Source organism: Schistocerca piceifrons, chromosome 5, assembly GCF_021461385.2.
Source record: "Schistocerca piceifrons isolate TAMUIC-IGC-003096 chromosome 5, iqSchPice1.1, whole genome shotgun sequence".
Taxonomy (NCBI): Eukaryota; Metazoa; Arthropoda; class Insecta; order Orthoptera; family Acrididae; genus Schistocerca; species Schistocerca piceifrons.
In genome coordinates this window covers 535,311,143-535,328,958 of record NC_060142.1, presented here as the reverse complement: position 1 = coordinate 535,328,958, position 17,816 = coordinate 535,311,143, and the positions used below count along the sequence as shown (strand labels likewise).

The 17,816-nt window shown below is 39.2% G+C and overlaps 1 protein-coding gene across 1 annotated transcript in view; it reads right to left on the bottom strand.

Annotated features, from left to right (window-relative positions):
• Window positions 1–17,816, bottom strand: part of LOC124798015 (V-type proton ATPase subunit C) — a 71,169-nt gene that overhangs the window by 1,297 nt on the left and 52,056 nt on the right. The window contains exons 8-9 of the mRNA XM_047261212.1: window positions 10,723–10,820; window positions 100–235 (exon numbers count right to left, since the gene is read on the bottom strand). Coding sequence (XP_047117168.1) covers window positions 100–235; window positions 10,723–10,820 — 234 coding nt within the window. The remainder of the gene's footprint in view (window positions 1–99; window positions 236–10,722; window positions 10,821–17,816) is intronic.

Sequence of the window (17,816 nt, the reverse complement as noted above, 5' to 3'; positions counted from 1 at the left end):
TAAAACAAGTTTTAATTGTGGATAAATACTTGGTTTCAAGTCTCACATTACAAGTAGTTTGTGTGTCTAATTATTTAAAGTACGACGAAAGTTACTCACGTCATGTGCCCCCAGGCCTTGTGAAGCACTGCTGTCTAAATGCCCATACAACTGGTTTAAGAGGTCTCGTAACCTCTTGGTACTTTTTTTGTGTGGATGTAGCAGCATGGCTTGAAAGTTCACTGGCAGCCCATACCTGCACAATTAAAATTACTGTAAAACATGATGATGTTAAGTAAGGTAGCACTTTCACTTTAGGATCTATTTTTTACTGTGTTTAAACAACCATGTTTCCGCAACTATTGGCCTTCAGCTGCGGCACTCAACTTTTTATATTCCTGCTGGTGCATATTTTTCACACACTTTAACTCTTCAGGTGCAGATTGTGTGAATTAGTGCTTCCTCCTGGAATTTTGGTGAAACTGTTTCGGACTACCTTATTTTATAGCAAGGCACACCAAAATTTGATCAAAGCAAATTTATCTTTTTTATATTGATGTTTCATGTTGCACTACTTCTAAGGGGAAGACATGAAAAAAATACACAACATGCATCCAATCTCTACTTAAAGAATTTCTGCATTTAAGGAATACACAGTCTGAGATCCACTGATGGAGAGAGAACTATTTTACTGACAATAATCTGTTCCCAAATGACTTTTCATTGTGCAGCATTGAGTGCACTCATTTGAAACTTCTTGGAGAATTGAAACTATGTGCTAGATTTGAACTTGGAACCTTTGTCTATTGTGGGTAAGTATTTTACAGGTTCAACTATCCAAGCTCCACCTACTTCTGCCAGTGCCTCTCTCCTACCTTCCAAGCTTCACAGAAGTTTTCCTGCACATCTTGTAGGACTCGCACTCCTGCAAGAAAAGATATAAAGAAGAAATGTCTTACCCGCAACCTAAGCATTGTTTCTGGAATGAATTTTTGCTCTGCGGCAAAATGTGTGCCGATTTGAAACTTCCGGGATATTACGTAAAAGCTTAGCACACAGTTTTAACTTACCAGGAAGTTTCAAATCGGTGCACACTCCACTGCAAGTGACAGTTCATTCTGGAAACAATCCCCAAGACTGTGTCTAAACAATTTCTCCATAATATAGTTTTTTTCTGGACTGCTGGTCTCACAAGGTGTACAGAGGAACTTCTGTGAAGTTTGGAAGATAGTAAGGATGTGCTGGCAATAGCAGAGCTTTGAGAGTGAGTAATGAATCATATTTGGATAGCTCAGGATGCAAAGGCCTTGCCCAAAAAAGGCAAAGGTTCCAGGTCCAGGTCCAAGTCCAAGTCCAGTACCGGCACGCAGTTTTAATGTGTCACGAAGAAGAGATCTTTTGTGTGCTTTATGGACAGTTAAGACAGAAAACCCAATGGAGAATGAAAGATCCTGTATCTGAAGCCAATGTGTACATTCTTGTTTGAGAAATCAGCCTTTCAATCGGTTTGATACTGCTCTCCATATGTGACTACTTCATAATAATTTTTTTCATCTACCCTTATTTACTACCAGCATCCTTTGAGACCAGTTTTACATATTCTAATAGTTTTCTGCCCAAGTGTCTTTCACTTAAACTGCTTATCTCAGTATCAGTTTCACTATTCACTGAGCCCTTGGTATATATTTCATTAACTCATTTGTTCATTCATTCATTATGTTTCGGAGATCCCCCCCCCCCCCCAAGGAGGAAAACATTCTTGGATGTGAAATATGTTGAGGCAGACAAACGAAAGATGAGGAAATCACAGAAACTTAGTCCATACATTGTATTAACATTAAATTATCACTAAACTGTTTAATGTTGTTTGTACTTTTTGCAGTTAAATTTAACTTAGTAAAGCTTACTTTCAAGAAATGTTCTGCTTCCTTGATACTAATCAGTTACTGTTTCTCTCCTATTTGTAGATGGTTAGATGTAAAAGAAGGACCTAATCTTCATCTACATATACATACATACTCCATAAGCCTTCGTATGGTGCAACGTGTTGGGTACCTTGTACCACTACTAGTCATTTCCTTACCTAATCCACTCAGACACAAAGCAAGAGAAAAATGACTGATCATATGCCTCCATACAAGCACTGAATTCTCTTATCTTGACTTAGTGCTCATTATGCAAAATGTATCTTGGTGGCAGTAGAATTGTTTTCCAGTCAGCTTAAAACACTGGTTCTCTAAATTTCCTAAATAGTGTTTCACAAAAAGAATGTCGTCTTCCTTACAAGGATTCCCATTTGACTTCTTGAAACGTCTCTGTAACACTTGCATACTGATCAAACCTATCTGTAACAAATCTAGCAGCCGGTACCTGAACTGCTTTGATGTCTTCCTTTAATCCAACCTGGTGGGGATCTCAAACATCTGAAGCAGCACTAAAAAATAGGTTGCATTAATGTCCTATAAGTGGCCTCCTTTACAGATGGGCTACATTCCCTAACATTCTCCCAATGAACCAAAGTCTACCTATCACCTTCCCTACCACCATCCTTAAGTGCTTGTTTCATTTCATATTGCTTTGCAATGTTAAGCACTGATATTTAATGGATGTAACTGCATCAAGCGGCATGCTACTAATGCTGCATTTGAATACTGTAGGATTATTTTTCCTACTAATCTGCATTAACTTACATTCTTCCACATTTAAAGCAAGGTGCCACTCATCATACCAACTACAGATGATGTCCAAATTATCTTGTATCCTCCTACAGTCACTCAATGACAACTTCCTAAACACTACAGCATCATTAGTAAACAGCTGCAGTCTGCTGCTCACACAGTCTTTCAGATCATTTATGTATTAGAGAACAAGAGCGGTCCATCTCATTTCCCTGCGACACGCCCAACAATACCCTTGTCTCTATGAACATTTGTTGTCAGGGACAAAGTACTGGATTTTATTACTTATGAAGTCTTCGACCCACTTACCATATTTACTCGAATCTAAGCCGCACTTTTTTACCAGTTTTTGTAATCCAAAAAACCGCCTGCGGCTCAGAATCGAAGTTCTGAAAAATGTTGGTAGGTGCCGCTACAACTAAATTCTGCCGTCGAATATATGTAGCGCTACACAGGCATGCTTTGTAGGCACAAAGATAAATACTGGCGCCAAAACCTCTGCGTCAGTAAATAAATTTAAAAAAAAAGGTGGAAGACAAGCTTTTTTTCTCCACCCCGAGTTTCGACCACTGCATTTTCATACATTATCCAACGAAGTAAATACAAATTCCCTATTGTTCATCTTCGAATGTAGCAGAATTTCAATGTACTACGAAAATCCGACTGGCAAGACTGTTTGGGATGTTTGTCAATATGGCCAACTCTACGTTCTGAACTTTTTCCTACCTGTGAGAAGAGATGTTTGCTAATAGGAACCTGATGAAATGTGAATCACTTGCAGTATTCTCTTCACCATAAGAATAATACGAATATAAACATTTTGCCATGTATTCTTTTGTGTTTGCTGATATCTCATTTAAATCCTGTCTGCCTAATAAACTACGAAACTAGAGTGAGACAACAGCAAACGCGGAAGAATATACATATCGTGTCATGTTTATATTCGTATTATTCTTATGCCTAATAGTGATATAGTCACAAATGAAGTACGGCAACTGACTAGATTTTTAAATCTAAGACGTCTCTAAATTCTGTGCAGAATTTGATGTTCTAAAGAAGCGGCCGCAAAGATTTTCAAACGGAGAAAAATTTTCGCGTAACTCTCATTCAGAACATGTTCTATCATACGCAGTCTATTATTTTGTTCTTGTTGATAATTATCAAAGAAAGCAGCAGTGTAAGTAACAACAAATAGCAGTCTCTTGCCATTGTTTCGCGAATGAGACGATTCCTCTCTTCTTTTTTTTTATTGTAAGCGGCGGTAGCGCGCACAAAAGCAAGCCATGCCGCGAGCGGCGACAGGCCGTAAACACGCACTACCAGAATGCGACAAACAATGCATGACACAGTACAGTAATGCATTTTCAGCTTAGAGTGACGTAAACACCTATAACAAAAGCAATCGATTCAAACCAGACGAAGCACGTGAAAAAGGAAGAGTACCCGTATAAATACGGACGGAGCGCCTGACGCATAGCAATGGCTACCTGGTAAAGCTTAACTGATAAGCTTACGACTCAAACCAAACTACTGTAGCTGTATCGTCATTCATTCGACCTAAATTGTGTATCGCATTACAACAGACCAACTTTGTTTTGATTTGGAGGTGCGACCTAATAGTTTTCTCTCCCCTTGAATTTCGAGTCGCAAATTTCACGTGCGGCTTAGATTCGGGAATTTTTTTTTTTCCCTTTATTTGGAGTCTCATTTTTCAGGTGCGGCTTAGATTCGAGTAAATACGGTACATCTGAGAATATATTCCATATGCTCATACAGTCATTAACAGTCTGCAGTGGGGCACTATTTCAAACGTCCTCTGGAGAGCACTGTGTCAAACACCTTCTGGAAACCCAGGAATATGGAATCTGCCTGTTACCCTTCATCCCTGGTTCTCAGCATATCATGTAAGGATAGATCAAGCTGAGTGTGCTGAATTGTGGACAGAAGTTTTTTCATCTTCAGGAAATTTATTGTATTCACATTCAGAATATGTTCAACAATTCTGGCACAATCCAATGTTAAGAAATTGGTCTGGGATTTTGTGGGTCCATTTTTTAATAGTTCATATATACAGTAGTCACCTGCAGTTTTTTCCATTGCTTGGGACTTTGCAAAGGGTGAGACAATTGTGATAAACAGTAGTTCTGAAAGTGCCAATGCCAAAGATTCCATCTGGATCTGGCCTTGCCAGGGTAGATATCTATTTATTTATGTAACATTTCCTTGATTAAAGTGGTCTTCTTGAAAGAAAATTACTTACATCTGTAAGTACCAAGTCATGTTTACAATTCGTTAATATTTGATATGCTGTTTTACAATGAACACTTCTAGTTGCCTTATAGCTCACAGAATATTTCTACCATTGAATTTAAATATTCAGATGAGTTGCAGAAGCAGTATACAATATGGCATGGTTTTACTTTTATTTTAAATTGGTTAGGATTCACAATTTCTTCCTTTATGTTAGATGTGAGCCTGTGGAATACAGTTGCACTATAGTACACAACTCCACTCTGAGCCCGACACAAAGTCTACCTGAAATTTGATTTTGTGTCCCGCACTGTGTATATGTAGACCGGAGTTCAGGTGAAACTGTTTTTTACTGTCAGTAACAAAAACCATTAGAAGCAAATGTGTGAGTAAGTGAGTGCAAAAATTCCAAGAGCCTTAAAAATACCTCTGCATGAAGTGCAGTTACCTGCTTCACAGAACATTCTTACAGCTTACTTCTTTTGAATGAATACTTTTCTTTAGGTGCACTGCCCCATCAGATAACACCATATGCAACTGTGTGGAAATACACAAGTTAAGTCAACACTTGTCCTTAAGTCAATACAATGAGAAGATTTCTAAGAGTGAAACATACTGAACTAAGCTCCTTTGCCAGTTTGTCTAAACGTTGCTCTCATTTTAGTTCATTATCTAACTGGACTCCTAAGAAAGTATAAACATAGTGTTTCACTTACTGTATGATCATTAAAGTTTATTTCCCGTGCTAGCAGGTCATTTTTGCTTTTTGAAATACTCTGCGTATTTGTGAGATTAAGGTGAAAAGTGTGTGCAATTAACCAATTGTATAGAGATAATTAGAAATAAAAGACCTCTTAACTGGCCAGTATGTAGACAGATAAATTTATTTTTTATATTTTTTAAAAGCTGTATATAAGTACTCCATGTTTGGTTCTGTTGACACCATTTCAAACTGCAATGTTTGTCAGGAATTTGATACATGGAACTAACTAAGTAATTGTTCAGTTACCACATGAGCTGTCCCTGCTAAGATTAAGTTTAGGACCTTGATAAGAAATCTTGTTTCATCAACAAGCTTAGCCTTTGAACTGCTGTTTAAAGTCAGTGGATGATCATTTGTGTATATTAAGGACAAGAGTGCATCCAGTGTTAATTGTCGTTATCCCACGTGTTATGTCCCCCCTTTTTCTGAGGTTAGTGGAACGGTCTGAAAGTGGTTACGTAATATACCAACAGGATCATTTTTGTTATTTAGTTCTACTAGCACTTAACTTATGAGGTATTTCATTGCTTTGTCAGTGGAGAAAGATTTACAAAAGCCAAACAAATGCAATTAACAATTTTTGTTCAGAAAAATAAGTGACTATTCTAACATAGGCCTGTCTCTTCTTGATTTGCTCCAGATATGGCAAATGCAAATTCCGAGAGATACAGTGTTAATTCTTTATGCACCAATTCACTGTTCAATGTTGCATCTACATGACGAATGGTTGCCTTTCCTCATACCAATGTTTAACACATCTCCCAAATCACTTCAATGATATATTGGTTCAGAATGAAATATTTGTAATATTTGGCCATTACAATATTCTCTCATTACTCACTCTCTGTGGTAATAGTAAGTACCATGAAGTACATTAGTTCATACTGTGTCTAACATTCATTTTATACCTTAAACTGTGCAGTGAAAGATATGTAAAGACTGCTTCCTGTCAGGAAACAGTGTTCCAAGCATAACTGAATAAAACAAAAGCTGTAAATGTTACAATCAACACAAGGTAATTAATCATTAGATTCATATTATTTGCTTCTTAAGAAAGAAACCTTGTTTAGGAATTTGGTAGTATTTTACTATCCCATATTATTTACATGTAAACATTTTAATATAAATTATCTACATAAATAAAACTCAGCTGCCACATGTTTGAAAGATCGCAATTCAGAAAATCTGGTGGTGGAGAGAAGGATCCAGATGGCACGGTTACGGAAGCAGCCATTGAAATCAAGTGTGTTATGTTCAGCTGGATGTAGTGCCACAGGGTCGTCTACTTTGCTCTTGGCCACAGTTTGGCAGTGGAAGTTCATCCTGGCGGACAGGTGGTTGGTAGTCATACCAATCTAAAAAGCTGTGCAATGATTGCAGCAGAGCTGGTAAACGCCATGGCTACTTTCATATGTGGTCTGGACCCTGATGGGGTAGGATGGACCTGTGACAGGACTGGAGTAGGAAGTGCTGGGTGGGTTGATTGGGCATGTTTTGTACCTGAGTCTTCCACAGGGATATGATCCTTGTGGCAAGGGGTTGGGATTGGGAATAGCATACAGACAGACTAGGATCTTATGGAGGTTGGGTGGGTGAAGGAACATCACTTTAGGAAAAGTATATTGGGTAAGATGTCCCTCATTTCAGAGCATGATGATAGGTAATCCAAGCCCTGGCAAAGAATGTGGTTCAGTAGTTCCAGACCAGTGTGGTACTGGGAGATGAAGGGGACACCACTTTGTGGCTGGTTCTTGGGGATGGTGGGAAGATTGGGGGAGTGTGAGGGGAAATGGTACAGGAGATCTGTTTGCTGACTAGGTCTGGGCAATAGTGACGGCCTTGGTGAGACCCTCAGCATACTGAGCATGGGAGTTTTTGTCACAGCAGATATGCCATCCCTGGGTGGCTAGGCAGTATGGGAGGGATTTTTTGGTGTGAAAGGGATGACAGCTCTCAAAATGCAGGTACTGTTGGAGGTTGGTGGGTTCCATGTCAGCAGAGTTGTGCATGGAGCCATCAAAGAAGAGGTGGTCAACAACTAGGAAGGTGACACATGGATTGAGGAGAACCACATGAAGCAGATTGGGGAGAAGGTGTTGAGGTTGTGAAGGAATGAGGATAGGGTGACTTGGCCCTGAGTCCAGATCATGAAGATGTCGTCAAAGAACTTGAACCTGACTAGGAGTCTGGTGTTTTGGCCAGCTAGGAAGATCTCATCTAGATGGCCCATAAAAACATTGGCATAATAGGGTGCCATTTGGGTGCCCGTGGCTGTGCCGCAGATTTGTTTGTGTACCTTCCCTTCAAGTGAGAAGTAGTTGCAGGTTGGGATAAAGTAAGTAACCTGCAACTACTTCTCACTTGAAGGGAAGATATACAAACAAATCTGTGTCAAGCCAGGGGCACCCACATGGCACCCTCCTATGCCCACCTTTTCATGGGCCATCTAGAGGAGATCTTCCTAGCCTCCCGAAACACCCAACCTCTGGTCTGGTTCAGGTTCATTGGTGATACCTTCATAATCTGGACTCAGGGCCACGACGTCCTAGCTTCTTTCCTTCCAAACCTCAACATCTTCTCTCCCTTCCGTTTCACGTGGTCCTCCTCCATCCATCTTACCACCTTCCTAGATGTTGACCTCTTCCTCTCTGATGGCTCGATGTGCACCTCTGTCCACATTAATCCCACCAACCACCAACAGTGCCTGCATTTTGAGAGCTGTCATCCCTTTCACATCAAAAAATCCCTCCCATACTGCCAGGCCACCCGGGGACAGCATATATACTGTGACAAAAACTCCCTTGCTCAGTACACTGACAGTCTCACCAAGGCCTTCACAGACAGACACTATCCTCTAGACCTAGTCTGCCAACAGATCTCCCCATGCCATTTCCCACACATCCACAAGAACCAGCTACAAAGAAGTGGCCCCTTCATCACCCAGTACCACCCTGGACTTGAACAACTGAACCACATCCTTTGCCATGGCTTGGATTACCTACAATCATTGCCAACCCAACCTCCACAACATTGTAATCTATCCCTATGTCATTCCCCATCCCAACCCCTTGCCACAAGGATCATATCCCTGTGGAAGACCCAGCTGCAAAACCTGCCCTATCCACTCACCCAGCACTTCCTGTTCCAGTCCTGTCACAGGTTTATCCTAACGCATCAAAAGCTGGGCCACCTGTGAAAGCAGCCACTTCATTTACCAGCTGTGCTGCAAACATTACACAGCTTTTCATGTAGGTATAACTACCAACCACCTGTCCACGAGAATGAACTGCTGCGGCCAAACTGTGGCAAAGAGCAAACTAGGCCACCCTGTAGCATAAAATGCTGCTGAACATAACACACCTGATTTCAGTGGCTGCCTTCCTACCTGAGCCATCTGGATCCTTAACTCCTCCACCAGCTTTTCTGAACTGTGCAGATGGCAGTTATTCTTATAACGCATTCTCCACTCTCATAATTATACCGGCCTCAATCTATGGTAACACATTGACCACACACCCTCCACCCACAGGCTCCACCCCCTCTGTCCTATCATCTCCTCCCCGTTCTCATCTTCCACCCTGTTTATTTGCAGTCCTTTGCCAATGCATCCGCCCATCCTTCCCCACTCCTCTCCTTTTTAACCCCCCCCCCCCCCCGCATCTCCCTGCCTCACAACCTCCTGACACTGCATCTGTCAGCAGTCTGGTCCCTGCACATTCCACCAGAGACCATTTGTCTCTCTCCCCACCTATACACTACTATCCCTTCCCCTTCCTGCCTCCTCCAGATTGCCACTTGCATCCCATATGATAACTGCATTCCTGCCCAAGAAGCTGGAATTGGCACTCGTGTGTATGAGATGTGCTTGCTTGTGTGTGAATGGTGTGTCTCTCTCTTTTACTGATGAAGGCTGTGGCCAAAAGTCTTACATAAGTGTCTTTTAATTTTGCCTGTCTGCAACTTGTCGTACCTGTCTTTTCCTACAGTGTTGGTATTTCTTCCTGGTGTTTCCATTGTTTTAATTTCACCAGAAAAGTTTGGAAATTTGGATGGTATTTTTGTATGAAAATTTCAAAGAAAGAAATGTGATGGTCCAACTGACAGTTTTGCCATCACTCATTTTCATAACAGCAACAAATTCCGCATTGAATGTTAAAAAAATACAACCGAAAGCAAAATAATTATACCCATAACTTTGGTGTGTTGCAAAGATCAAACTGATCTCAGTTAGTATTAATTTAATGTGTTGCAAATATTCAGCTGATTTCAGTTCGTGGTTTATTTCTTTGGAAAAAATGCCATCAGTGAGGCGTCAAAATTTCACCGGCTTGTGCGTAACACAAACCGGCTACGTGATCAAGTCAATGAGATTGACGAAGAGCGTAGACAGCATTTGGAGGCAAATCGAATAAGAATTATGCAATAAACAGTTTCTGTTACAGCAGCTGTGAGAAAGAACTCTCTAAGTTGTGTTGTGAAAATGTACGGTTTTGTTTTCCCTTTTTGCAGTCATTTTTAACAGAAAACAGAGAAGCTGTGTTAATGGCTAACTTTATAATCCTACCCTGTTCACAGATTAAAACCATACAAAATACTGTCATTAAAGCTACTTTCCTCACAGATTCAGCAGCTGCAAAGTTCTCTCTCAGAACCTGTGTACTGACGATTCCAACTGATTCACCCACTCATTTTGAGTTATATTTCCAATCAAACTTCCATTTGCAATAACAATAAATAAGGTCATAGAGAGGGGGGAGAATGAGATGGACAGAGAAGGTGACAAAAAATGGATATATAGAAGGAGCAGGAGGATATGAGGAAGGAGGAGATGGATGGATAGAGTGTGGGATAAGAGATGTACAAGAAGCAGGGGGGAAGGTGATAGACAGAGATAGGGGGAAGAGAAGGAAGTGGATGAGGGAAGAGGGGAGGAAGAGAGGGAGGAAGAAGGAGATTAGTACATATACTAAATGCCCATGCACATTTAGCAACTGCGAAGCATTGCTGGGTTCGCTAGTCTAAGTATAATTGTTGTTACCAGGAAATACTCACCTTAGAACAGATTCTACAAACACTCTGAGTGCTTTAACATGTATCCACGCACAGAAACATTCACTGAAGTTGACTTTGAGCCAGCGTACTAATGGGCCCTGTAAAGAGATGTTCCTTTCAGTGTATGCTTTAAATTTAGCTCACAGTGTATTTTCCATAAATATAATTCCACTCCCTCCATGCCCCCCTCCTCTCCTCTCTCTCTCTCTCTCTCTCTCTCTCTCTCTCTCTCTCTTGCACGCACCACACACAAAGACTAATGGTGCAACTTTAACAAACAAGCCCGAGAACTGATTACTGTAGAAAATACACTGAGATAAAAGACACTGAGGTAGGTGCACCCAAGAAGTCTTCCTACATTAGCATTCATTAATAACTTGTAATTACAACAAATTAAAGATTCAATGGATTCAGTGACAACACTTTCAGTACACACAAACACAAATACATTCTCTTAGAATTATGCTTACAAGTGTCCAAATGAAGCGGGAATATTTCAATACACTGCTACCAAAGACTGGATATTCAGTCTGTATCATTAATAGCTCAAAATGCAATGAACACTAGTGTTAAAAATATTAAACAAACCACAAAAATGCTTTAATTAAGTTAAAGCTTTTCTACATAGTCTGAAAAGGATCTAATTACAATGAAAGCAAACTGGTACCAGCATCATGACATGAAATTCTGAAATCTGCTCCCAAATGTGTTTTGACAGCATGAAGTTTCTGAACAAGTACATCACTACAGTGATACTAGCAATATATGGTATGTCATCTGGAAATGCAAACACTGTTTGCAACTGAATACAATCTTCCACGTATCTCCTGAACAAGTAAATCACTACAGTAATCAGTGAAAAAAGGAAATTGACGGAGATCCGAAATGTGAAATAATTTGGGTAAAGGTCACAGTTAAAGCAGGCTCAAACATGATAAGTGGATGTCTCTATAGGCCCCCTGGCTCAGCAGCTGTTGTGGCAGAACACTGGAAGGAAAATTTGGAAAATATTTCAAGTAGATTTCCTGACCATGTTATAGTTTTGGGTGAAGATTTTAATTTACCAGATATAGACTGGGAGACTCAAACGTTCACAGCAGGTGGCAGGGACAAAGAATCCAGTGAAATTTTTTTAAGTGCATTATCTGAAAACTACCTTGAGCAATTAAACAGAGAACCGACTTGTGGCGATAACATATTAGAACTTCTGGTGACAAACAGACCCGAACTATTTGAAACAGTTAACGCAGAACAGGGAATCAGCAATCATAAAGCGGTTACACCATCGGTGATTTCAGCCATAAATAGAAATATTAAAAAACGTTCGGAAGATGTTCCTGTTTAGCAGAAGTGACAAAAAGCAGCTTTTGGAGTACTTGACAGCTCAACACAAAAGTTTTATCTCAAGTACAGATACTGTTGAGCATCAGTGCATGAAGTTCAAAACCATCGTACAATATGCATTAAATGAGTATGTGCCAAGCAAGATCGTAAGAGATGGAAAAGATCCACCGTAGTACAACAAACGAGTTAGAAAACTGCTACGGAAGCAAAGGGAACTTCACAGCAAACAGAAACATAGCCAAAGCCTTGCAGACAAACAAAAATTACACGAAGCGAAATGTAGTGTGAGGAGGGCTATGCAAGAGGTGTTCAATGAATTCGAAAGTAAATTCTATGTACTGACTTGGCAGAAAATCCTAAGAAATTTTTGTCTTATGTCAAAGCGGTAGGTAGATCAAAATGGTACTGAAACAGAGGACAACAGACTAAAGGCCGAAATACTAATTGTCTTTTTCCAAAGCTGTTTCACAGAGGAAGACTGCACCATTGTTCCTTCTCTAGACTGTGGCACAGATGACAAAATGGTAGATATCGAAACAGATGACAGAGGGATAGAAAAAAATTAAAATTGCTCAAAAGAGGAAAGGCCACTAGACCTGATGGGATACCAGTTTGATTTTACACAGAGTACGCGAAGGAATTTGCCCTCCTCCTTGCAGCGGTGTACCATAGGTCTCTAGAAGAGTGCAGCGTTCCAAAAGATTGGAATAGGGCACAGGTCATCCCCATTTTCAAGAAGGGATGTCAAACAGATGTGCAGAACTATAGACCTATATCTCTAACGTTGATCAGTTGTAGAATTTTGGAACACGTATTATGTTCGAGTATAATGACTTTTCTGGAGACTAGAAATCTACTCTGTAGGAATCAACATGGGTTTCGAAAAAGACGATCGTGTGAAACCCAGCTCGTGCTATTCGACCACGAGACTTATAGGGCCACAGACATGGGTTACCAGGTAGATGCTGTGTTTTTTGACTTCCGCTAGGCATTTGATACAGTTCCTCACAGTCGTTTAATGAAAAAAGTAAGAGCATATGGACTATCAGACCAACTGTGTGATTGGATTGGAGCATATGGACTATCAGACCAACTGTGTGATTGGATTGAAGAGTTCCCAGATAACAAAACGCAGCATGTCATTCTCAATGGAGAGAAGTCTTCTGAAGTAAGAGCGATTTCAGGTGTGCTGCAGGGGAGTGTTGTAGGACCGTTGCTATTCACAATATATATAAATGGCCTTGTGGATAACATCGGAAGTTCACTGAGGCTTTTTGCGGATGATGCTGTAGTATATCGAGAGGCTGTAACAATGGAAAATTGTACTGAAATGCAGGAGGATCTGCAATGAATTGACACATGGTGCAGGGAATGGCAATTGAATCTCAATGTAGACAAGTGTAATGTGCTGCGAATACACAGAAAGAAAGATCCTTTATCATTTAGCTACAATATAGCAGGTCAGCAACTGGAAGCAGTTAATTCCATAAATTATCTGGGAGTAGGCATTAAAAGTGATATAAAATGGAATGACCATATAAAATTAATCATCGGTAAAGCAGATGCCAGACTGAGATTCATTGGAAGAATCCTAAGGAAATGCAGTCCAAAAACAAAGTAGGTTACAGTACACTTGTACGCCCACTGCTTGAACACTGCTCACCGGTGTGGGATCCATACCAGATAGGGTGGATGGGGGGGGGGGGGGGGGGGGGGGGGGGGGAGAGAGAAGATCCAACGGAGTGCAGCGTGCTTCATTACAGGATCATTTAGTAATCATGAAAGCATTATGGAGATGATAGATAAACTCCAGTGGAAGACTCTGCAAGAGAGACGCTCATTAGCTCGGTACAGGCTTTTGTTGAAGTTTCAAGAAATATACCTTCACCGAGGAGTCAAGCAGTATATTGCTCCCTCCTACGTACATCTCGCGAAGAGACCATGAGGATAAAATCAGAGAGATTAGAGCCCACACAGAGGCATTACGACAATCTTTCTTTCCACGAACAATACGAGATTGGGATAGAAGGGAGAACTGATAGAGGTACTCAAGATACCCTCTGCCACACACCGTCAGGTGGCTTGTGGAGTATGGATATAGATACTAGCAATATATGGTATGTCATCTGGAAATGCAAACACTGTTTGCAACTGAATACAATCTTCCACACATCTCTTTCAAGTGTATTCTATAAATATCTTATGACCATGGCTAACACTAAAAATGAAATTTTTACCAGTACTTATTATGTTAACATAATACTCTTTTCAGTTACAGTGATTTCCCAGTTTTCTTTCTTCCTCCCCCCCCCCCCCCCCCCCATGTTCATTAAGTTAGTTTGCCTCTTCGCAATATGCAATAAGAAGTAAATTTTTGTACTAATTTTTCTTTGGTTTATAATATTAGTGACAATTATGGTTTTTGTGTTTCCTTTCCAAAACTATCATTTCAATGCTTCGTCATTTTCCTAACCAACAATGCAGTGTTATACCTGAACTGAATTTGCTAGGTTACTGCCTCTCAAAATGCTTGCAAAGGTACATTATAATAAAACTATAATTAAATACAAAGCTTAAGACTGCACACATTAGACAGCAGGGCACAACTTACAAGCACTTCATTTTAACTAATTTACTTATTACTTTCAAGCAACTCCAATACTAGCACACAGAAAGCGGAGTAAAGACGTGGGTTATCTCTCTCATATTCTGGCACCCACATTCTCTTTTTCAATAACTTTATCATGTAATGATAATGGGTCATACCTAAGTGGGCCTTCATATGGTAGTAAATAGCAGTGATGTGTGCTGAAAACACCAATGAAATGTTGGTAGACAGTTACAACCAATTTTTGACATGGTAACATAAGGGCGATGAATGTTGAAACATGTGAAGAACTAAAATGTAGACAGAATTCCATTCAAATGTTAGCCTTGTAACACTAAATGTGGCTAACAAGTTTTATATTGAATGCTATGTAGAAGTAATAGCATAGTTCATTTTGAAAAAGAAAGTAGAAATTTATTTATCTACATTAAAGAGCATTACACTTACAACAGATTTACAGTTTAAAATTACTCATAATAACCATAAATACAATTCAAGTGTCATTGTAAATGAGTTTCATCGTATTTTGTAATGGGGTTACATTATTTTCAAAATGAGCTGTTTGAAATATTATTTAATTGCAAGCAGTTCGAAGGTGCAATGTTATAGTTCTAACCTCAGAGATAAATATATTCATAACAACAACTTCATTACGGATTTACTGTTTTTTATACTATACAACAAGGAAAGGTTGAGAATCTATCTCACCATCAGACTGTATACCATAAAGTGCTTTTCATCCTACAGAAAACCTGAAGGAATTTCAATACGTGGAATGATGACATACACAGTTGAGTAGCTCATAGCTAGAATTTCCATGTGATTAAGAGCTTTTCACAAATTACATTTCTGGCCTTTCCTATCATAAAAGTTCACGAAAATGGTGGGTAGCTCCAACAACAGAAAAAATATTTTCTTTTCTGTCATCACAACATACCCTGAAGTCAATAAGTAAAATATAACCAAATCAAAGCCACGCAATGTTTACAACAAATAAAAATAGTTAATGCAGTTCACAGTTACATCCAAACACACGATGTTAACATGAACTAAAAAGTTTTCAGCTGGCACAGAGAGAGCACATCTGCACTACAGAAGCAGATAATATATTTCCAGCAAGCTCACGCTTCAGCATTTATGATCATTAGCAACACATTAGTCTATCAAATGGCTAACATTTGTTTGATTCAATTCTTGTTACAGCAGCCTTTAACAAAAACAGGCTGTAAAATAGTACCTTTTGCTAGGAATGTTATTCTTTTACAGAATTTTTGTTAGCAAAACACTGTAAATCAATAAGTTTTCAAAAAAAGCCTTCTGATATCATTGCAAAAAATTTTAACTCTACAAAAAGCTCTAGTGTTTTCATGCTGTCTCAACAATTATGATATTTCTTTTAAAATTACACAAAATCTGTACTACCAATGCATAAAATATTCCAAACAAAGACAGAGAAATTTTCTAATAAAGCTGTTTCTCTATTCGCTTGACATAGCAATCATGTATAAAGCCGAAACATTATTTGTCTATTGTTAACTTGGGTCTTTAAATCTGATTTACCAAGTTCTATTTTTTAGAGACCACAATTCTGTTTTGTGATTTCTATGCATTATATGCTAATTATGAACATATTTTTTTGTCTAGGAGGGCTATTTGCGAAAAATTTTCTGACAAAAGTTTGTACATTAATACCAGGCACAGTGTTTTCAACAGTACCAATGTAGGTTTGCTGATTAACTTGAGAAGCCCTTTTCATTTAACACTGCAATAGGAACTGTAGCTATGACAGTTGGTTTATATTTAACAAGTTCTGAGAAATGAAGCTCTACTAATCAATTTCTTGTGCCTCATACCAGTATGCAGACACAGATCATTGACTGTGAGAGCTTCACCTTTTCCTTTAAAAGGCAATCCAACTTTTTCCAGCTTTTAGTGTCTCCCGTACTGGCTGAACAACAAACTTCCAGCTGCAGAAGCTCACAAGTCAGTGGCTCAATTTTTTCACCTTTAGTGACTTTGGAACTGACACTTAACAATATTTGAACTACGTCAGATTTTGGACTGAGTGATAGTACATGGTGCATTTTAAAATTGAGATCTGGCCAATGAAAACAGAAGAGTAAAGGTATTGTCTTCCATTAGACAGATTTGTAGGGATTGTAATGTGATGAAATGAAATGCTGCTTAATATCCAGTTCAAAATAAATACAAAATATGTTAGAAGAATGTAGCTAAAATGGTGATCTACAGGATATCAATCATCTTCAAAAAAAGGTAGGTCCCTCCTATTGTGGGATCTGAGTGTCCTCCCCTTCCTCTGTAAATTTCCCAAACCCATCATTCTCCTCCTCCCCACCCAAGTAAGGAACTATTACTGTAGTTCTGCCAAAAGCCAGGGTAGTATTACCTATTAGTAAATGTTCCTATCAGCAATAGTGATATTTCACCTCCTGAAGGTAAATTTTGCCCAACACTTCTGTCTCATATTTACAGTCATTCTATATTTTGTTCCCAATCAAATGAAATGCTTGGAATTTCTAGTATGCATTCAACTAAGTTGTACACACTTATCACTGATAAAACCAGTTGTTGATACATTCCAGGCCATAAATAATTCATTCACTCATACAGTGACATAGCCTGTACTGTAAATTGCAGCATGTAGCAGAACCTACGGGAATGGTATAAGAGTAATTTTATACATTAACAGGTAGAAGCAACCACTAGAGGCCAATTCAATAAGATATACCAACAAAAAATTATGACCAGTGCTCATCTGCTTGCTCCCACAACTATGTGAATTACTGCTAAATTACTTCATATATGTGTGTTAGGAGAAACACAGCTACTTTGAAAACAGCTACTGCTACTTGTCCTGTACTACTCAACTGTTGTTTTTATCCAGTGCAACAAATAATGCTTTTGTGTAGTGATCTGTCCAATGCCAACATTTGAGTTGTGCAGTATTTACATCTCTGAGTCAAAATACTCAGATACATTGTAGAAACAGAGGTTGATGAGATGTTCTTTTACTTTTTTGAATATCTGGTGATTTTTAAGTATCTGCCTTATGCCAGTAAGTAGCTTTTATAAGACATTTGTGTCAGAATATAAAACTCCATTCTGAGCCCTAGTTTACATG